At 49.5% G+C, this 20,686-nt stretch overlaps 4 protein-coding genes across 4 annotated transcripts; 2 read left to right on the forward strand and 2 right to left on the reverse strand.

Annotated features, from left to right (window-relative positions):
• Positions 1 to 932: 932 nt before the first annotated feature.
• On the forward strand, positions 933 to 6,661 carry mfn1a (mitofusin 1a). Its single transcript, XM_029524994.1, has 17 exons — positions 933 to 1,145; positions 1,301 to 1,436; positions 2,050 to 2,212; positions 2,298 to 2,422; positions 3,115 to 3,223; positions 3,295 to 3,402; positions 3,685 to 3,847; positions 4,074 to 4,141; positions 4,220 to 4,341; positions 4,586 to 4,712; positions 4,802 to 4,906; positions 5,174 to 5,276; positions 5,351 to 5,571; positions 5,647 to 5,748; positions 5,827 to 6,023; positions 6,102 to 6,236; positions 6,313 to 6,661. Exons 1-17 carry the CDS (start codon positions 1,007 to 1,009, stop codon positions 6,371 to 6,373), a joined length of 2,184 nt encoding a protein of 727 aa, XP_029380854.1. The 5' UTR covers positions 933 to 1,006; the 3' UTR covers positions 6,374 to 6,661.
• Positions 6,662 to 7,199: 538 nt separating this feature from the next.
• Positions 7,200 to 15,329, reverse strand: pex5lb (peroxisomal biogenesis factor 5-like b). Its single transcript, XM_029524369.1, has 13 exons — positions 15,258 to 15,329; positions 14,450 to 14,567; positions 13,846 to 14,067; positions 13,508 to 13,625; positions 13,149 to 13,260; positions 12,954 to 13,052; positions 12,766 to 12,885; positions 12,177 to 12,320; positions 10,832 to 10,902; positions 10,570 to 10,758; positions 10,242 to 10,407; positions 8,015 to 8,172; positions 7,200 to 7,811 (listed from the first exon to the last, which is right to left on the reverse strand). The coding sequence occupies exons 1-13, from the start codon at positions 15,327 to 15,329 to the stop codon at positions 7,616 to 7,618; spliced, it is 1,785 nt and encodes a 594-aa protein (XP_029380229.1). The 3' UTR covers positions 7,200 to 7,615.
• Positions 15,330 to 17,957: 2,628 nt separating this feature from the next.
• Positions 17,958 to 19,480, reverse strand: LOC115057847 (dual specificity protein phosphatase 18). Its single transcript, XM_029525069.1, has 2 exons — positions 19,248 to 19,480; positions 17,958 to 18,968 (listed from the first exon to the last, which is right to left on the reverse strand). Exon 2 carries the CDS (start codon positions 18,913 to 18,915, stop codon positions 18,286 to 18,288), a length of 630 nt encoding a protein of 209 aa, XP_029380929.1. The 5' UTR covers positions 18,916 to 18,968; positions 19,248 to 19,480; the 3' UTR covers positions 17,958 to 18,285.
• sft2d3 (SFT2 domain containing 3) lies at positions 19,233 to 20,498 on the forward strand. The gene has a single exon (XM_029525068.1). It carries the CDS (start codon positions 19,652 to 19,654, stop codon positions 20,312 to 20,314), a length of 663 nt encoding a protein of 220 aa, XP_029380928.1. The 5' UTR covers positions 19,233 to 19,651; the 3' UTR covers positions 20,315 to 20,498.
• Positions 20,499 to 20,686: the final 188 nt, after the last annotated feature.

The raw sequence follows: 20,686 nt of genomic DNA on the forward strand, positions 1-20,686 counted from the left end.
CTGACTCAGAGTTTGTTCTTCAACAACAGCCTGATTCATGGCCCTAGATCTGCAGGACTCCATATTTGATGTGTTTGACGTCCATCTGTAAAATGGAGAGAAGAAGTGCAGCTGGACTCGTAACGAAAATTAATTTCTTCAGAACTTTGAAACACAAAAGTGCACAAAGTGAAATTGGACACAAGATTAAAGAGATGATGACTTTTATGAGCAGACAGTTTGAGCAGATCTCAGGTGTTTCCTGATCCACAGATGACTTTCAAACGCACAAAGGTGTTGAACTCAAACAGGTAAAATAGAAATAACACAACACAGAGACCTCCAAACGCCACACTGAGGCACACACACTCACACCCTCCCTGTCAGATAAGGGGGGTGTGGTCTTCAGCCTGACAGGATGATGAAAGTCAGTTTGGTTGTTGGCATCTAACATGAAACAGCAGAGACCGTTTCCTCCGAATCTGACTGAAGCTGATAGATACACACACCCTTTTTCACACACACAAAGTGTAACTCAAATGTTCGCTGTCACTTACTCAGATTTAGTGAAAAGTCTCCCTGTCTCTGAAAAGCACTACTGAATGTTTAGCAGAAGTTTAAGTTTGAATGAAAGTCCAGTTCACTGAAATTAAACTTCAGGTCTAATTCAGCTGGTTGATCAGCTTCCTTTGATCTGAAACATTCAGTTTTAAAGAACGTTCAATAAAACAGCTTCAGGTCAGAGAATCTTCAGGTGAGACAGCAGCTCTAAGTCCTGTTAAGAGGATCTGACTACTCACACAGACACACACATGCACGCTATAAGCTGGGCTTTGCAAGCTGAGGATTTGTGTGGTTGTGCGTCTGATGTAGTTGTTGTGTTAAACAGAAGGATGATGGGAGCTGACGGCGACTGAATGAAGATGAACTCTGAAAACACAACTGGTGTTTGAACCTGAAGACCCCGGCCACGGTAAAAACACACTGCTGTGTGTGTGTGTAACAGACTGCGTGGTTACCTGCTAATATGTGTGTGTGTCGGTGTGTAGTCATGGACACTGAGGATCCATCTCCTTTGCGCCGTTTTGTTGTTGCCAAGCGATTGATCACCTCCATCTTTGATCAGCTGCTGGAATTTATGAAAGATGGTTCTGCATTTGTGGACGGTCAGAAACACACAAACACACATGCACAAGCACGCATGCATGCGCACACACGCAGCATCAGAGGACAGTTCACCTGAGAGCAGAGTCGCTTCCTTTCTTCATTACTGTTGCAGAAGGCATGAAGTGAACTTACCTGTTGTCCTTTGTGATGTCAGAGGCGTGGCGGGGTGCCGACCTGGGTCAGGTGGCTGTCGAGGAACAGAGTCTGGAGATGCAGAGCTGTGCAACCAAACTGTCGACCATCAGAGAAGTTCTGATCAGGAGACACATGAAGGTGGCGTTTTTTGGCAGGTATGTTAAAAAAACATGTTGGTATGTAAATACAGATGTCAGAAGTACTAAAACACTCACAACCATGTATGGTTTAGACCAGGTGGACCCTTAGACCTCTATTATCACATAAGATAGATCACCTTTTGAACTTGAAACAATTCACTGATTATCAGAATCACAGATAAATTTATGTTGATCAATTCATCTGTAAAACCAGAGAAGGAAACACTTCTGTCTCTCGGTGACCTCATAAACGTGCTCGGCTGCTCTGATTGGTGCTCGGATAACGACAGAAGCCTGAAACTGTCGGCTCAGATAAACTTATCTGAGCTGCTCAGTCTGACTCAAGACAGGAAACGGAAAGATGATGTAATAACTCATCAGAAAGTGAGTTTCCCTGGAAACACTGGAAATGTTGATGAGCTCATTTTAGAACTTTTCTTTTTTATGTCCAGTTAGTGAAATATGATTTAAATTTTTTCCATCAGTAAGGAAATCTTCACGGTCAGACCTGGTTTCCGTGGACCAGGTCTACATTCATTTTGGGGGTGTGGTTTGCTCAGATGTGATTGACAGACTGAGGTGAACGGTGTTTGGACAGCTGATGGAGTTTCACCTGGTCTCTCCTCAGGACCAGTAATGGAAAGAGCACCGTTATCAACGCCATGCTGCGAGACAGGGTGCTGCCCAGCGGCATTGGACACACCACCAACTGCTTCCTGCGGGTGGAGGGGACGGACGGAGATGAGGCATACCTCACTACGGAGGCGTCCAATGAGAGGAGGAGCGTTTCTGTACGGAGACACCATAAACTTTTTACGCCACCTTCTTATTCCGTTCCGTCTGTGATGACTCATCCTTCCTCCTCCTTTTCCTCAGACCGTCAATCAGCTGGCTCATGCTCTTCACATGGATCCCAGTCTTGACTCTGGCAGTCTGGTCAAAGTGTTTTGGCCTAAAAGTCGCTGCGCTCTCCTGAGAGACGACCTGGTGCTCATGGACAGGTAACCTTCACCTGTCAGGCTGTTTCTCATCAGGAAAACGTTTACTGAGCTGATAAATCAGGGAGAAGGAGGGACATTTTCCCATAGACCTCAATACTATCGGAACTCTTTTTCCAACCAGTGGAGTCGCCCCCTGATGGTCAGTAGCTAGAATGAAGGTTTAAAGTTCTTCAGCTTGGACTTTACAGGATGCTCAAGTCAACTCATTTTTATGGTGAATTTATTTGTGTATTTACAGATCAACTTTATATTTGTCAGAAATGTGAGTTTTGATCTTTATGTTTTACATTTGAAGGAGGGACAGCACGCTGTCACAGTGGTTATCTCTGAAGGTGCTGGTTGGGTTCTTGGCCTGGGGCCTCCTAAGACATCCTGTTTGGGTTCATTGGTGACTCTAAATTGTTGGTCTCTGTCTGTCTCTGTGATGGACTGCAGACCTGTCCAGGGTGACCCTGGCCCTCGCCCACAGTGAGCTGGGATTGGCTCCAGAAACTGATCAGAGGAGAAGATGGATGAATTTGAGGGAGTTTTATTAACAGATCACAGATTTTTGATCAGTTCACACTAATGCTCTAACTGATCAACCTTCATATGATTCAGGAAAACACACACACACAGAAATCACCTGGAGTTTTCTAGAGGAGCAGGTTGTCAGACAGTTGTCTGGTCTGACCTTTGACCTTTGACCTCAGTCCTGGGACAGACGTGACCCTGGAGCTGGACACCTGGATCGACAGGTTCTGTCTGGATGCTGACGTCTTTGTCCTGGTGGGAAATGCAGAATCAACACTGATGAACACGGTGAGACCTGGCAGTCACCTGACGTTCAGCGTTGTTGTTGTTGTTGTTTATTTTTCTCCTCCTGTTTTCAGGAGAAACTTTTCTTCCACAAAGTGAGTGAGCGGATCTCCAAACCGAACATCTTCATCCTCCATAACCGATGGGACGCCTCAGTGACGGAGCCCGACTACATCGAGGAGGTGTGTTTCCTGCAGCAACAATCAGCTCATTGTGTCTTCAGAAAGGTTTTATTGTGAAAGGGGTTGCTGGTTTTTCAGGCTGAACATTTGTACTTCTAGTATCCCACAATGCATCAGAAAAAGTATGGCCACATCATGCATTGCTCTCGTAGTCAAAGAAAGTAACAGGAGGTCACCTGTTTTAAGGAGGTACTGCAACAGAAACCGTACTGTCTGATTGGCTGACAGCTGTCACCAGGGTAATTGCGCTAAAATAAAGTGTGAAGCTCCGCCCCTATCCAGGTGAGGAAGCAGCACCTGGACCGCTGTGTCAGCTTCCTGGCCGAAGAGCTGAGGGTGGTCGGTCTAGACGAAGCTCCAGGGAGGATCTTCTTCGTTTCAGCCAAAGAGGTCCTGAGTGCCAGAATGCAGCGAGTGCAGGGCATGCCTGAGACAGGTGAGACGGGTGAGACGGGTGTGGGACATCAGGAGGAGGAGTCGCTTTCATTTCAGCTACAGGAAGTGCTCTGCAGCCACAGAAACTGCAGCTCCTGATGCCTTAGCTTAGTATGAAGGCTGGAAACAAGAAAACTGTCAGCTTAGCACAAAAATGTCCTTAGAGCGGACTCACCTGAACACCTGAGCAGGTCCAGGACTTCTCAGTGGACTGACTGTGCCACGTCCTCCTGCAGGCGGCGCTCTGGCTGAAGGTTTCCACGAAAGACTCAGAGAGTTCCAGATGTTCGAAAGGACATTTGAGGTACGGCTGGATGAGCACCACCTGTGTGACGTAGGTTTGGGCTGAGCTGAGACCCTGAATAACCTCTGACCTCTGTAGGAGTTCATCTCTCAGTCTGCAGTGAAGACCAAGTTCGAGCAGCACACAGTGCGAGCCTGGCAGATCACTGAGGCCGTCAGGGCTGTGATGGACGCCATCAACATCGCCTCTGCGGACAGAAAGTGAGTAGAACAATGGACCACAGTGACTTCCACCTGTGTTTGCATCTGACCTTTGACCTCTGCCCAAGGTTTCTGCCTCTTAAAGAAAGTCTTTCCTGCTCATCAGGGATCTGTTGGGTCTCTTTAAATAATTTTATAAAGAGTTTGGTACAAACCTGCTCTATATGTGAAGCGCCTTTATTTAACTTTGTTATGATTTGGCGCCAAACAAAAAAGTCTGATTGGATTTGATTTGATTTGTCAGAATCTGCTGCTTGGAGGAGCGGGAGGAGCAGAGGGACCGCCTGGACTTTGTCCGGGGACAGATCAACCGTCTGACGGACAACGTCAAAGAGAGAATCACAGCTCTGACCAGTGATGTCACTGCCCAGGTGAAGAAATGAAGCGCCGCCCGCTTACAGTCTGTCCTCACTTCCTGTGAACTCACAACATCCAACAGCAGCTTGTGTTTCCTTATCAGGTTGCTGTCGCCCTGTCCAACCAGATCCGTTGTCTTCCTGTCCTGGTGGATGAGTTCAGGGCCGAATTCAATCCCACACAAGAAACTCTGCAGCTTTACAAGACCGTGAGTCCTGCAGCAAAGACCAGAACCATCAAACTGTGGTTTGGTCCTTCAAAGCTGTTTTTGTCAAAGATAAAACCTGAACCTATCTCTCTCTCTCTCTCTCACACACACACACACACACAAACTGTCCTTAGTCTAAATGTTTCATTAGAGGAACAAACAGCACATTAATCTGCTCTACCTGATCCAGTTTGGTCTGTGTGTGTGTCCCTGTGTGAGTCTGTGTGTTTTGTGTGTCTGCATGCTCATGTTGTGGTTTCTTCTCAGAAGCTGCAGCAGTTTGTGGGTCAGAGGTTGGTTGACGGTTTGTCTCACGGCTGCTCTGTTGTCGTCCTCAGAGACGTCACTGAAGCTCAGAGACAAATGATCGGTAACAGTCAGCCTTCTTCCTCCTCCTCAGCGTCCTGCTGTCCGAGGAACTGACTTGTGTTTCTCTGTCCTCAGACAATGTCCATCCTCTGTTGTCTCAGTCCGTCCAGGAGCAGCTCTCTGTTCCTTCCACATCTTTCCAGTTGACTTATGACCTCGGCCTTGCGGCACTCGGTGCAGATTTTCAGGAGAACATTGAGTTCCAGTTTTCTCTGGGCTGGACGGCCCTCGTCACTCGCTTCCTCGGCGCCACCGATGCCAAGCGAGCACTGAGCAGCTCTGACCTACGAGTGCAGGTCAGGTGACTGTGGTTCCATCTTTGTCACTGTGTTCCTGAAAGAGTTGACACTTCCTTTTTCTTGTCTCCACAGGAAGGCTGCAGCTTTAAGGATGAGATGGTGGTTTCCATGGCAGCAGGCCTGGTCTCTGTCACTTCCCGAGCAACCATGACGGTGCTGGTGATCGGCGGAGTGGTACAACCACAACTCTGATTCCATTGAGCTCAGTGAGACTTGACCAGCAGGTCATTTCACATGTGACTGTCTCTGCAGGTGTGGCGCTCGGTGGGATGGCGCCTCATCGCACTCTCACTGTCTCTGTATGGCCTCGTCTACCTGTACGAGAGACTCACCTGGACAGACGTCAGCAGGGAGCGCACTCTGAAGCAGCAGTTTGTGCAGCACGCTGCCCGCCGCCTGAGAGCCGTCATCCCCGCCACCAGCTCCGCCTGCGGCCAGCAGGTGTACAAGTGAGACCCCTCCGAGCCTCACAGTCAGTGACTCTGCCCAGAGGTCATAGTAAAGGTCGATGTGTGTCTCAAACACAGAGAACTGTCCGCCATGTTCAGCCGCCTGAGCCAGAGAGTCGACCTGAGCGAGGCTGAGCTGGAGGGAAACATCCGACAGCTGAGCTTCAGGATCCAGAGGCTGGAGAACATCCAGAGAAGGTCCAAGGCCTTCAGGTCAGAGTCACGCCTGACCATCAGATGCACTCTGATGGGTTCACAGCATCACACTGAGACAATCTGTGTTTTTCAGGAACAAAGCCACAGAGCTGGAGACACAGCTGGAGGCCTTTTCTGTCCAGTATCTGCAGTAACTCCGCCCCCTGCTGGTCCACTCTGCCATTGGTCACAAGTTTAGTCATACTGATGTCATCACACCTGTCACCTGAAGTCCACCTGGTCTCCTCTGGCTGCTGATCTTGGTCCTGTACAGAGTCATCCGATAGATCTGAAGGGTGGCCACACCTCCGTTGTTGTCCGTGTTGACTCATCTGTGTCAAGAGTCCACATCATGTGACCCCAACCCCTGTCATAGATGTCTCCAGGAGTGACATCACTATGGGTGTGGTTTCATGTCAGGTAACACTGAGCTGCTCACACTGTCTGCTGTGGAATAAACCAAAAATCATAACAAAGATTTTGTGTCGCAAGTCATGAACCACCCGCACCGTGTCGGAGCAGCAGTCCTGGATTGGGTCTCAGATCAGCCAAAACTTGTGGTCTCTGGACTGAAACTGGTCTGAGGAAGCAAAACAACATTATCATAAACACGGTTCACTAAATAGGTCAATAAAACAGGAAGAAGGAGAGGAAAATGTCAGAATAAAACAGACTGTCAAAATAAAGCAAACACTTGGCAGAAGACAAAACTAAACACGGTAGAATATTACAGAAAATAACAGTGTCCTCATTTCCACAGCGAAGACCTGTTGAAGTCACCAGGTGAACTGTACCTGGACCAATACATTTGAACTGTAAACATCCAAGATGTGAAGAGGAAGGTCAGACCTAACCACTCAGCTCCGAGCTCCTTCAGTAGTTATTTTGAGCAGCTTGATGTTCTTTGGATGTTTGTGTTTGTCGTTGCAATGGAAACATCAACATTATCAAACATCATACGCTATTGATCACCGACACTGATCACTCTCATGTATCAGTTTATTCAGTCAGACGCTCGATCAGCAGCTCAGGTCATCAATAATCAATAATCAGTTGATTAAAGGTCCTTCAGATTTACAAGAAATAAAACAATTATAGATATAGATAGAAAAGATGAAAATTACCGAAAAATCACCTTCTTGTCTGCAGTAAAGCTTCAGTCAACAACATCACCTTTCCTGCAGGTTTTTCACATTAAAAGCCTTCCAGGAAAGGGAGTCTTTTGTTTTGAAACATTTGTGCAGGAAATGCTTGGGAGGTTTGAAGCAGCTGTGGTGCCACTGAGGCTCCGCCCACTCAGGCGACACCTACAAACAGGAAGCTAAAGGGCTGCGCTCTTCGATTGCAATGGATGTACAGGTTTGACACCAGCAGTCTGATGGCCTGATCAGGGACCGTCAGGCGTCCACGTCAAACGCCCGGATCAACAGGTCCAGGTCCCCCACACTGGCAGCCTGGAACAGCTCAGGTCGGTCCAACATGGACACAGCGACACGCAGGGCGGCCCAGATGTTAGCCGACATCTGCTGGTGGGTGCAACGTTGGCTCCGCCTCTGCTGGTTCAGAGCTGTCAGGAAATTATTGACAGCCTCCCTGCAGGATCAGGACCAAGATAAAAACCAAGATGAGGATCAGGAGAGACCACAAACCAAACTAATTCAGACTAAGATTACACTGCACTCAGTGAACTGCAGGTCCTGGTCCTGGTCCTGGTCCTTGCACTTTAGTAGAACCATTTTAAAAAGACCTGATGCCTCTTCTCTGTTCTGCTCAGTGATGAGCAGAGGGGCTCTTACCTGTGGGCCCCCAGGTGGATGCAGCTGATCCCCAGGTTGTATCTGGACCTGATGAATCCTGGCTGCAGCTCCAGAGCTCTGGTGTAGGCATCGACTGCCTCCTCGCTGCGGCTCCCATTGGCCAGAGTTGCCCCGAGGCGGTTCCACAGGAGGTAGTCCTGAAGAGCAGAACTGTGTGTTACCTGTGTGTGTTGCCTGTGTGTGTTACCTGTGTGTGTTACCTGTGTGTGTTACCTGTGTGTGTTGCCTGTGTGTGTTGCCTGTGTGTGTTGCCTGTGTGTGTTACCTCTGTGTGTTGCCTGCGTGTGTTACCTCTGTGTGTTACCTCTGTGTGTTACCTCTGTGTGTTGCCTGTGTGTGTTACCTCTGTGTGTTGCCTGTGTGTGTTACCTGTGTGTATTACCTCTGTGTGTTACCTCTGTGTGTTGCCTGTGTGTGTTACCTGTGTGTGTTACCTGTGTGTGTTACCTGTGTGTGTTGCCTGTGTGTGTTACCTGTGTGTGTTACCTGTGTGTGTTACCTGTGTGTGTTGCCTGTGTGTGTTGCCTGTGTGTGTTACCTCTGTGTGTTGCCTGTGTGTGTTGCCTGTGTGTGTTGCCTGTGTGTGTTGCCTGTGTGTATTACCTGTGTGTGTTACCTGTGTGTATTACCTCTGTGTGTTACCTGTGTGTATTACCTCTGTGTGTTACCTGTGTGTTACCTGTGTGTGTTACCCGTGTGTTACCTGTGTGTGTTACCTATGTGTTACCTGTGTGTAACCTATGTGTTACCTGTGTGTGTAACCTATGTGTTACCTGTGTGTAACCTATGTGTTACCTGTGTGTAACCTATGTGTTACCTGTGTGTGTTACCTGTGTGTGTTACCTATGTGTTGCCTGTGTGTTACCTCTGTGTGTTACCTGTGTGTTACCTGTGTGTTACCTGTGTGTTACCTGTATGTTGCCTGTGTGTGTTACCTGTATGTTGCCTGTGTGTGTTACCTGTGTGTTACCTCTGTGTGTAACCTATGTGTTACCTGTGTGTTACTTGTGTGTGTTACCTGTGTGTGTTACCTATGTGTGTTACCTATGTGTGTTACCTGTGTGTATTACCTATGTGTTGCCTGTGTGTTACCTCTGTGTGTTACCTGTGTGTTACCTCTGTGTGTTACCTGTGTGTTGCCTGTGTGTTACCTGTGTGTGTAACCTGTGTGTTACCTGTATGTTGCCTGTGTGTGTTACCTGTGTGTTACCTGTGTGTGTTGCCTGTGTGTTACCTCTGTGTGTTACCTGTGTGTGTAACCTGTCTGTTACCTGTATGTTGCCTGTGTGTGTTACCTGTGTCTTACCTGTGTGTGTTACCTGTGTGTTACCTCTGTGTGTTACCTATGTGTTACCTTTGTGTTACCTGTGTGTGTTACCTGTGTGTTACCTATGTGTTACCTGTGTGTTACCTGTGTGTGTAACCTATGTGTTACCTGTGTGTTACCTGTGTGTGTTACCTATGTGTTACCTGTGTGTTACCTGTGTGTGTTACCTGTGTGTTACCTGTATGTTGCCTGCGTGTGTTACCTGTATGTTGCCTGTGTGTGTTACCTGTGTGTTACCTATGTGTTACCTGTGTGTTACCTCTGTGTGTAACCTATGTGTTACCTGTGTGTTACCTGTGTGTGTTACCTGTGTGTGTTACCTGTGTGTGTTACCTGTGTGTGTTACCTATGTGTTGCCTGTGTGTTACCTCTGTGTGTTGCCTGTGTGTTACCTCTGTGTGTTACCTGTGTGTTACCTGTATGTTGCCTGTGTGTGTTACCTGTGTGTTACCTGTGTGTGTTGCCTGTGTGTTACCTCTGTGTGTTACCTGTGTGTGTTGCCTGTGTGTTACCTCTGTGTGTTACCTGTGTGTGTAACCTGTCTGTTACCTGTATGTTGCCTGTGTGTGTTACCTGTGTGTTACCTGTGTGTGTTACCTGTGTGTGTTACCTATGTATTACCTGTGTGTCACCTGTGTGTTACCTGTGTGTTACCTGTGTGTCTTACCTGTGTGTGTTACCTGTGTGTTACCTCTGTGTGTTACCTGTGTGTTACCTGTGTGTTACCTGTGTGTGTTACCTGTGTGTGTTACCTATGTATTACCTGTGTGTCACCTGTGTGTTACCTGTGTGTTACCTGTGTGTGTTGCCTGTGTGTTACCTGTGTGTGTCACCTGTGTGTGTTACCTATGTATTACCTGTGTGTTACCTGTGTGTTACCTGAGGTCTGACAGACAGCGCTGCAGTAAAAGCTTCCACAGCTTTGTTGAAATCTGAGCTGAGGTTGAACAGAACTCCAAGTCCAGTCTGCAGGTCTGGATCCACACAGTCCAGATTCAACAGAGCCGCATCCTGGAAGAGAGGCAACACATCCTGCAGCTCAGACCTCAAGGCGCACACAGACACACACACACACACACACACACACACACACACACACACACACACACACACACAATTAAATGTTTGCTGTTGGTTAGCATTAGCATATAAGTTCACTACAAGTCGCAGAAGGCATTGCTGCAAGACGTGTCCAATCAGTGAACACCGTCTCAGGTGTTGATACCTGGCAGGTGTGGGGGGGCCCCGGTGCTCAGGAACCAGATGTTTGTATCGGGGGTTGTGGCTGATCCAGCCGCGCAGAGCGTCACATGCCTCGTGCTGCTTGCCATTGTTGGTGAAACTGACGGCAAGCGCCATGAGTGCCTGCAGGTTGTTGGGGCGGAGCTCCAGACACCTGAGACAGATGAAACAGGTTCACGTCATGTCAAAGTTCAACCCCCCCCGCCCCAAAGCACCAGAGGTCTGACCTCTGCAGGGACACGATGGCGGCCTGCTCGTTCTCGTTCTCAGCCTGCGTCATCCCAAGAACCTGCCATGCCTGAAAACACACAAAGAAGAATTTAGCCTCCAACTGGTGGCCCGTGGCCCCCTGAGTGGACACAAGGTCAACACAAAGCACAACACAAGCAAGAAAAACCGTCTGTTTTTCTTGTTTTATTTTCTCGTCCATCTCCAAAGACATGAAGAACTGTCTCAATCTGATAATTTCTGTCTCCAGTCGTCTGTCGTCTGGGCTGATGTGGACCAGAGAGATGTGCTCAGACCTCTGGTCCACAACGGATCAGAATCACTGTGATTCACTCTGTAAGACTCTTCTGTCAGCATACAGGACTATGAGTATGTGTCTGAAGTTTCCCAACCAGAAGCCCTGGATAAACAGTCACATGCTGCCTGTCCGGTCTCTGGCATTCAGATCAGGCAGTGAAACTAAGTACAAAGCTGTGAAGTACGGACTGAGGAAAGCCATCATGGCGGCCGAGAGGCTGGACAGGTTCTACTCCAACGCTGACCCCAGCCTTTGCAGGATCCTACCGATGACCTCAACACCATCTATGCTCGCTTTGAGACCTCCAGCCACAGCACAGACAGGAGGCACACACCGGGACAACCCGACCTCCTCTCCACCAACCATCTCATCAGACCAGGTACACAAAGCCTTGAGGAGGCTCAACCGGGAAGGCAGCAGGAACAGACAACATTCCTGGGCCCTCAGAGCGTGTGCCAACAAGCTGGCTGACGTTCTCACCTCAATCGTCAACCTTTCCCTCAGCCAGAGCATCATCCCCCCACCCAAGACAAGCCCACCCACCTACTTTCTATATACATTAGGCATTCACTGTGGACAGCAGAAAGAATTTCATTGTACAGAGAAACATGCTTCTTTACTGTACGTCTGCCAATAAACACTTTCAATCTTTGAATCTTGAATGTGGAACTGAGGAAGAAGAAGGGCGGCTGTAACTAATTTATGGCTCATAAATACAACATGGTTTACTACCTGACATGCTTCTTGTACTTAAGAGAGGCTACGTGTGTGTGTGTGTTGTGTGGATAGCCTTCACCCTCGTCTTGAACTTCAACCATGGAGATTGTGCAGCAGTGTGTGTGTGGGTGTGTGGTGTAGTTCTCTTTCCTGATACCCCAGATGTCTTCTACTTATTGTTTGACTTGTTTGCTGCCAGAGCAGATTCTGGTGACTCTGGTGACTCTGAACAGAGACAAGGCCTCTGGACCCTGTCCTTCCCCTACAACTGTATGATCGTCATCATCATCATTTCCTGTGTGGCTCTCGTCAGTCGCCGTGTTTGTTACCTCAGCATCCTGTGGGTCCTGTAAAATGGCGGCCTCCAGCAGCAGCACAGCGGTGTTCAGGTCTCCGTCCCGAGCTCGCTCCTGGCCCACGGCGAAGGCGTTGGACCACTCTCTGTACGGGTTCTTGGTGTTGAAGCGGTAAACCTGTAAGCACGATACACAGTATGACATCATCAGGAGGTCCTCAGGGACCAAACATAATTTTTATTCTAAGTACCAACTGACACGAAACAACGATTAAATTAAATAAATATTTTATCATTGGTTCAGCTCTTGAAGTGTGTGTTGTGTCTGAACGTTACAGGACTTAGAGATTTGAACAAGCAGGTTTGTTTCCGCTGATCTGATCTGCATGTGTGAACAGATGTTTGATAATGTGGTGACATCAGATTGACCTCCATCACCACTGTGACGTAAAACCTGAGTGGAAGAGGGATTATCGATGCTCGGCACTCAGAGCTGGTCAGAGGTCACAGGATTTAAGTCCAGATTAACACAAACATGTATCTCAGACCGCCTTGCCAGTACTACTGGTTTCAGGTCTGAGGGTCAGAGGGTCAAGTTCAGAGGAACAGGATCTTGAACTCACCTGCTCTCCGGGTGACACAGAGGGCGAGCTCTGTGGCTGACCTTCAGAGTCCTCCAACCAGTTTCTCCGAGCAAGCTCCTCCCACTCTGCCTGCATCTTATCCCAGAACTCTGTGTCCGACTAACACACACACACATTAAGTTTTCTGTTATTTTTACAGCAGGAATACGATGTGTGTGTGTCTTTACCTCAACAGCGGCCTTGGCTTTGACAAACTCGTCCTCCAGAGACTCATTTCTGACCAGCAGGGAGCGAGTCCGTCGGTGCTGTCTCGACGCCCCACAGTCCTGACACACACACACACAGAAAGGACAGCCAGAGAAGTCAGAGTGTTTTATTTAAAAAGACATTAAAACACAAATTAGAAACTGGAGGACACTCACAAACTGATGGTGTGACAGATTAGAACTACACACCGGTGTTGACATGGAGTTCAGGTCTTCGTAGCTCTGGATTGTGGTCTTGGTCAGCGGATCAGCTCTAAACTCTGCAGACCTGAAAGACAAACCTGTCATCAGAGTCCAGGACCTGAATATGTTCCAGTGTTGGCGCTACAGGAGCAAACATAGAGCAGTCACATTCCACAGGGTTCATCTGAGACCTCTGAAGAGGTCAAAAGAAGTCAAGACCTCCAGGGTCAGATGGTCTTAATATTACGGCTGATGATTGTAACGCTCTGATAGAACCTCCTGACACCATCAGCAGATCACATGACCACCTGCAGAGTGAAGGATGTTTTTACCACAGAAGTTCACTGGACGAGTGGTGAGAGGTGCATCTCTTCTCCCGGATCCTCCTTCGTCCTCCGTCCTCCACATCCAGGGTCACCTCGTCCCATTTGTCCAGAGGAGACAGGCTGACTGTAACCGTGACAACAGATCATTACCAACACTCAACCTCACTGGAATGTTGTTGGAGAGGAACAGGACACGGAGGTGAGACAGGAAGTTAAAGGCTCATCACAGTAAAAGCTCAGATTAAACTGTGACAGATTTTCCTTCAGCTTAGAGCTTTTAACAAAATGAGGAACACCTAAAAACTGGCTGATTCGTTTCAGGTGACCTGCTGAGTCTGTGTTACCTGAGTCAGGACTTCTGGGACCAGCAGGCTGCTGCTCCACCTGGATCAGCTCAGTCTCATCAGGTCTCACTCGACGTCGAGGACTCTTCGAGCTGCCCTTTCTCCTCAGAGGGCTCCTCCTCCCACCCTTGTTACCCCCACTGCCGCTGCCGCTGCCAATACTGCCCCCGCTGTTCTCCCCTGGCTCACTGAGGTCCACCAGATCCAAAGCTGTGGACATAACTGCGGGGACACAGTTAGGATCCAGTTCACCATTAAACTTAGACTCCTGATCTGACTGAATCTTGTTGATGTCAGCTGTCTCTCAGTGAGACTGTGTCCCCTGAGTCAGCAACCAGTGGGACCTCTGAAGGTCTTTACCCGACTGACACACAATCCCACCGTTCGATTTTGAGCTCAGACCAGAAGTGATCGGGCTTCAGGCGGGCGGACAGAAAAACACAGGTCAAACTCTGCTGACTGAGAGGACGATGGAGGATGGAGGTGATAATTAATGGCGGGTTCACCTGCTGAGTCAGAGGTGACAGATGGAGGGAGCAGGAAGGAGGACAGTCAAGGACAAGAACAGGAAGTCAGAGAGAGAACGAGGGTGCCGGGCTCCTACCTGCTGTGTTGGAAGTGTGGGGGGGTCGGGCAGACATGGCGTCACCGCGGCTCTCAGACAGGAAGTCATCGACAGACGGACTCAGCAGTGGTCGACTCTCCTGCTGCTCCCCGACCAACTGGAGACCAAGAACAGCAAAGTTAGACCAGCAGAGACCAGGTCCAGGTCCAGGAAGAAGACCAGCCTCTACGAGTGAGTGTCTGACAACTCATCCTGTTCTACAGCCAGGGATGACCCCGCACCCTCAGACTGTGCTAGTGATGTCATCATGATGTCAGTTTCATTCTGACAGGGATTCTGCAGAGGCGGAGCTTCTATGTTCTCATTAATCAGACTCATCTGGTCTGAAGGAGAAACCAGAGGCTGGTTCTCCTCAGGTTCTGGTTCTGGTTCTGCGGGTTAGTGAGCCAGTAGCAGAGCTGTCTCAACCAATGATGACACAGAAGCATCGAAACTGACCAATCAGCAGCCTGGACTCTTTTCCCTTAACCGGGATCAGAGTGGAGACCTGAGCCAAGATCTGAGTCCAGACCAGGTGGGCCTCAGTCATCTCCTGAGGATAATGAAGGATGAAAGGAATTCTGGGAAATGTAGGGTGACAACTGGTTGGGTCTGTGTGTTCTAATCCTAATCCGTCCACGTGTCTCGGGGACAAATGGGGTTTAATCCTGTCAAACAGCAGCTGCCCCCTGCAACACACAACAGACCAACAACATGGCAACACTGAAGGGAACTGAAGACGGCAGCAGGATCCTGAGTGGAGGTGGATCAGGCTCAGATAGTAAAGGAGTGCAGGCGTCATGCCAACCTTGGTTGTCACAGTGAGGAGGGGGTTTCCTTCAGAAGATTCCTTTTTAGCAGTAAGCTCCTTCAACACCATGGCAACGACCCTTTGCCCTTTGCCCTACAACAGGCAAATGAACAGGAGACATCAGGGGACAGTTAGAGCTTAAACACAAGAGGACACCAGGAAACATCTCACTGTTCACAAAGATGGACGCAGCCGGGACTGGTGATGTCACAGTCAGGAGGTGGAGCCACAGTATCCAAGTACCAGCCATCAGGAGTCAGTCCTCCTGCTTTACACAATCAATAACCAATTAATACCAAACCAATCAGAACCACGAGGCTGCCCCCTCCCCTAACACTGCAGCCAACCACCAGAGAGCAACAAAAATGGCTTTACCGTTGGGACTGCGATGTCATCATCATCTCCTGTGGTTCATCAATTCACAGCCAATCAGCTGTGATCACATGATGGCCAGGATGACGTAGCTAAGCTAACAGCGTGACACGCTGAAACGTTTCAAAGATGAGATAATGAAGACAGAGAAACTTACACCAACTGATCATTCTACCTTCACTTATTATTCACCTGGACACAAGAAGGGGTGGGGCATTATTACAGCAGCACCACACCTGTGGCGGACACACAAAAGGGCAATGGGTGCATCTGCACACACTCAACAAGCACACTGTTAGTCAGAGACTCAGGCTCCAGACCTGGTCCAGATATCAGCTGTTTGAGGCCTGAAATGTTTGATGAAGCAGCTGAACCTGAACTCTGCCTCTTCTTTCTGTGTGTGTGTTTGTGTGGTTGAGATGCTGTCAGACTAAAAATAACCTTCTGTTGTGCTGAACTATCCTCCGTCAGTTCAGAGTCCCAGCAGAGCTGAGCTGTACAGCAGCCCTGTTAGCATCTACAGCGTCACCTGTACCAAACTGAACCATCACTGCTGATACAGCAACAGACCTGAACCAACTCAGGTTGGACCTCCATCATCAGCTCATGAAGGCCTGATCCTCTGTCATTAAAGACCTGGACCTGCTTTGGATCAGCTCAGCGCAGAAGATAATGAATGTGAACACATGAAAAGACACTCATGTGCACAAGGATGAAGGGTAGCATCATCATCATCATCATCATCAGATCAAAGTCACTCTGGAACCAATCACATCATTGTCAGCCATTTCACAGTCAGTGCTGCAATTTCCCAGGAACACTGAAGTAGACACAGATCTGGTCCTGGACCCAGAAGATCAGATGAGAGTGGTTCAGAGAACAGGAAGTGAAGGTCACGAGTGGCAGACTCACAAAGACTCACACAGACACGCACACAGGCACACAAAGACTCACACAGACTCACACACAGAGTCACAAAGACTCACACACGCACACAAAAACTCACAAAGACTCTCTCACACACACACACACACACACACACACACACACACACACACACACACACACACACAGACTCACAACTTGCCACAGAAGAGGAAAGGAAGTCACCTGAGCCTCATCGATAAGTTTATTGCTGACTGATGGTGAATCTGACGACGATCGATCAGATGTAAAGATTCATTTCACTAATTAAACTTCCGGCAGAAAAATCAATCATCAATGTGAAAAATTAAAGTTGACCACGAGATTCAGATGAGTCAATTATCATTTTAGATCATTGATCAAATGTTTGATTGATTATATCTTGGGCACTGATCAGACCAGTGACCCGAATCTCACCTGGACCTGGTACATGTCTTCTAGCCGGTCCTTCACTCAGCGGGACGCAGGTGCAGCTGCAGCCGTCACAAGCGCACCTCTACCGGCTGTTCTGCAGCGAGCCGCTCGGTGTAACACAGCAAAAACCCCGGTCCGCTACGGATCCGGGTCCGGGTCCGGTCCGGTCCTGGCCTGTGTTCTCGGTCCAGTTTTCTCCGACCAGCCTCTGCAGGATCCGCTTCTCATTTCACTCCGGTCGGGACGGTGGGGGTGGGGCGAAAACAAGCCGAGCAGAGCCGAGCAGAGCCGAGCAGGGGGTATGGTTTTACACAATAAAGGCTGCTGTTCAGCTACACGTTAAGAAAAATGTAATTCAAACTTCTACAGGAAACTCAGGATTAATAACTTCAGCTCATTTAACCTTTACATGAAACAAATCTGAAAAAGTTAAAACAAAAAAAATCAACATATACGATGAAGTTCCGGTTTTAAAACCAGTCAAACAAATGCTGTAATGCCAGGATGGACCCGCCCCACCTGACCCTGGCTGAGTGGGGGGGCAGATAATGAGATGAAATTAGATTGTTGTGAGTGAACTCTGAGGACTGAGGGGTCAGATTCGGCTGATACATTCTCACCTGGGACTAACCAGGAAAAACGCTGACACAAACGAGCAGGACACACCATGGCAGTCAAACAGGAAGCGGCTGAATGTCCTCCAGATCCACCCAGAATGAGAACCGTCCCATCTGTCAGGTTCTCAGAGACATTTAGTCCCCAAAGATGGTGGACAGACAGATAGAGTCTCATCAAGAGATCACCTGACGGACAACACAGACCTCCAGAGTCTGGTCTCAGACAGACATGATTAATCACGATGATTATGATGAAAACTTTGACCATATTGTTGTCATGGTGATGAGGATGCTGACAGAGCTCCAGCTTAATCACTTCCCGTTTGTGTCAACAAATAATCACAGATTCTGATCAGTAACGGATGTTCTGATTAGTTTATTTCAGATATTTGATGAAGATCGTCTCAGCTGAATGTGACACACTGATGCACAAGAACACACATGGACTGATGTCAGTGATGATGACATCACATGACAAATAACCACAGGCATCACGTTAAACTTTAATGTCTTCAGGTGTAAAACAAACATCAGGTCAAAGTCAGGGGTCCACTGGTCCTCCTGCCACATGGCCTCAGTCTTGGTCCTGGATCAGCCCTGCTCACAAGATCAGGGTCAGAGGTCACAGCAGCTGAACCTGGGCCTGAGCTGGCCACTACCACAGGTGATGTCAGCAGGTCTCTTACAGCTGCTGACCTTCAGATTAAGTCCCAGTTTTGTGGGGTTCGGGGGTCACACTTGGTATGGCTGTGTTTGGGCCCTCTTCTGGACTTTTTGACTGACGTCATCAGTGACGCTGATACTCGCGTCATCACAGGGGACCTAGGCCTCAGCGTAAAGCGTGTCGTCAGAGGGGTCAGCGGGGGCGCCGGTTCGGGCACCGCGACTACTTTGACCGTGTTCTTCCCGTACAAGCGGAGCTCGTACCGGAGTAGCTGGTCCCAGAAGCCGGTGTTGAGCCGGACGTGGGGCCGGCTGTCCTGCACCCAGCGGTGGGCCTGGCGCAGCGTCACTCCCCGGTAGCGCATCAGGTAGGCCATGACCAGTGCCGGAGACCTGCTCATACCGGCGGCACAGTGGACCAGCGTGCCGCCCGCTCGGTTCTCGTGGATGCGCTCGGCGACCCGGTCGAAGTGGTCCCCGAGCCGGGCGCTGGGAAGGTCGGACACGGGGACTCGAACGCACTCCACCCCCGGATAGGCGGGGCAGGCGTGACTGAGGGTGGCGTTCACGATCAGGGTGATGCCTTTCCGGGACACCAGGGCCGCGTTCAGGGCCGCATCGGCCCCGCTCAGGAACAGGGTGGGGGTGATCTGGGACACCGACATGGAGGACACCGGCGCGGACAGGTGATGCTGTGAAAGGACCCGGATCTACGGACCTGCAATCAACCAATCATCGATCATTTCCGCTGTGATGTCACAGATACGGCATAAATAAATAAAAATAAATACATTCTGTCCCTTATTTGGAGTTGAGGAAGTTGGCCTTCTGAACAGATGTTAACCAGCTGTTGTCATCACTATCAGTGGATCAGACAGGTAATTCAGAGGACGCCCAATACATGCTGGGACATCACGGCAGCTGGTCAGGAATGATCATTCCTCAGTCATCAGAGATGACTGCAGATGAAATGCTGCAGAATCTGCGTGTGTTTTACCTGCTGCCTGGTCGGTTCTTTGTTTCGTGTTTGTGTCTTCTGATCACAGCTGAAACAGACACACGCTGACACCATAGATGGTTGTGTGTCAGTCATCCAGCCAATCACCTGAAGGGTTAATTTTAGTCCTCCGGCTGAAGTCATGTGACCCTCCAAAATAATCTTTTTCTGACAAAATGTGGTTAGCAAAAAAGGGTACCGGGGCTTCAATTTCTAACCACCTAACCAAACTGCGTTTGAGTTTCTCAGCTCTCACTGATTTTTTTTTTTTTTTTTAACCGCCAGTTGATTTATTTAATTTTATTGTGAAGGTGTTTGACACTGGGCTTCTGGTGGAAGTTTACAAATGAAAAATCAGCGAAGAAGAATTGTTAGCAGCAGTTAGCCGGTTAGCTCGTCTCAAGATGGCGGACCTGAACCGGCAGCTCCAGGACTATTTGGCTCAGTCCAAATGCGTCGGAGCCAAGACTGTCTCCCAGTCCAGCTCCAGCACCGCGGTGGACATGGCGGACCCGGAGCCGGTACCCGGGAGCTGGTTCGGGCGGTGGTCTAGTCCATGGTCTGGTCAGAGCTCCAGCGGAAATAGCGGCTTTTCTTGGCCGTGGTCGGCCGAGCCGGACCCCTGCCTGCCGGGCCTGAGCCGCCGGCAGCGGCTGGTGGCCTTCGGGGTGTGCGTGTCGTTCTCCGCCCTGTGCTTCGGGCTGTCGGCCCTCTACGCCCCGCTGCTGCTGCTCTACGCCCGCAAGTTCGCGCTGCTCTGGTCGCTGGGGTCGGTGTTTGCCATCGCAGCCGCGGCGGTGCTGCGGGGACCCAGCAGACTGGTGGCCGGCCTGCCGACGTCCCCCGGAGCCGCTGTGTACCTGTGCGCCCTGGGGGGGACTCTGTACGCGGCGCTGAGCCTCCACAGCACCGTGCTCACAGCGCTGGGAGCAGCCCTGCAGGTCGCCGTCATCATCGGTTGTCTGGTGTCGCTGCTGCCCGGAGGCAGCGCCGGGATCCGCTTCGTGGGGGGGTTGGCGGCCTCCGCCATCAAAAGGACCGTAACCGGTAAGACCATGCCGATCTGACTGGAGACTGCGGATTTAAACCCGCTTATTAATTCCTATTCCGGGTCCACGAACTGTCCGGGACCCGGACTAAAAAGGACCAACTGGAACCTACCAGGATCCTCTGACCTGCAGGACAACTGCTCCTGTCCCCGGTCCGGATGACTTTCTCCTTTTGTTTTATTTGTAATAAAATGATTTAAAGACACAATCACCTGTTGTTTGTTTGTGTGTGTGTGTGCGCGCGTGCGCTGACAACGAGCTTTTAACTGTGAATCTTTATTGTCCACCTCAGTGGAGTCGGTGACGACACAAAAACATAGAAATCTTTTACAAAAACAAGCTGAAGGTGGAGTGAGAAATAAAAGTGGTGACTTCTCTACAGTATTTTAC

This window comes from Echeneis naucrates, chromosome 17, assembly GCF_900963305.1.
Source record: "Echeneis naucrates chromosome 17, fEcheNa1.1, whole genome shotgun sequence".
In the NCBI taxonomy this organism is placed as follows: Eukaryota; Metazoa; Chordata; class Actinopteri; order Carangiformes; family Echeneidae; genus Echeneis; species Echeneis naucrates.

Excerpts from the sequence above, each read along its gene's own strand:
- sft2d3 (XM_029525068.1), top strand. The coding sequence starts at position 19,652 with ATGGCGGACCTGAACCGGCAGCTCCAGGACTATTTGGCTCAGTCCAAA.
- LOC115057847 (XM_029525069.1), bottom strand. The coding sequence starts at position 18,915 with ATGTCGGTGTCCCAGATCACCCCCACCCTGTTCCTGAGCGGGGCCGAT.
- pex5lb (XM_029524369.1), bottom strand. The coding sequence starts at position 15,329 with ATGGTGTTGAAGGAGCTTACTGCTAAAAAGGAATCTTCTGAAGGAAAC. Across the intron at positions 13,261-13,507 it reads TCGTCCAGTGAACTTCTGTG|GTCTGCAGAGTTTAGAGCTG; the intron begins GTAAAAACATCC and ends TTTGTCTTTCAG. Across the intron at positions 7,812-8,014 it reads ATCCACCTGGGGGCCCACAG|GGAGGCTGTCAATAATTTCC; the intron begins GTAAGAGCCCCT and ends CTGATCCTGCAG.
- mfn1a (XM_029524994.1), top strand. The coding sequence starts at position 1,007 with ATGTGTGTGTGTCGGTGTGTAGTCATGGACACTGAGGATCCATCTCCT. Across the intron at positions 4,142-4,219 it reads TGTTCGAAAGGACATTTGAG|GAGTTCATCTCTCAGTCTGC; the intron begins GTACGGCTGGAT and ends TGACCTCTGTAG. Across the intron at positions 5,749-5,826 it reads TGCTGGTGATCGGCGGAGTG|GTGTGGCGCTCGGTGGGATG; the intron begins GTACAACCACAA and ends CTGTCTCTGCAG.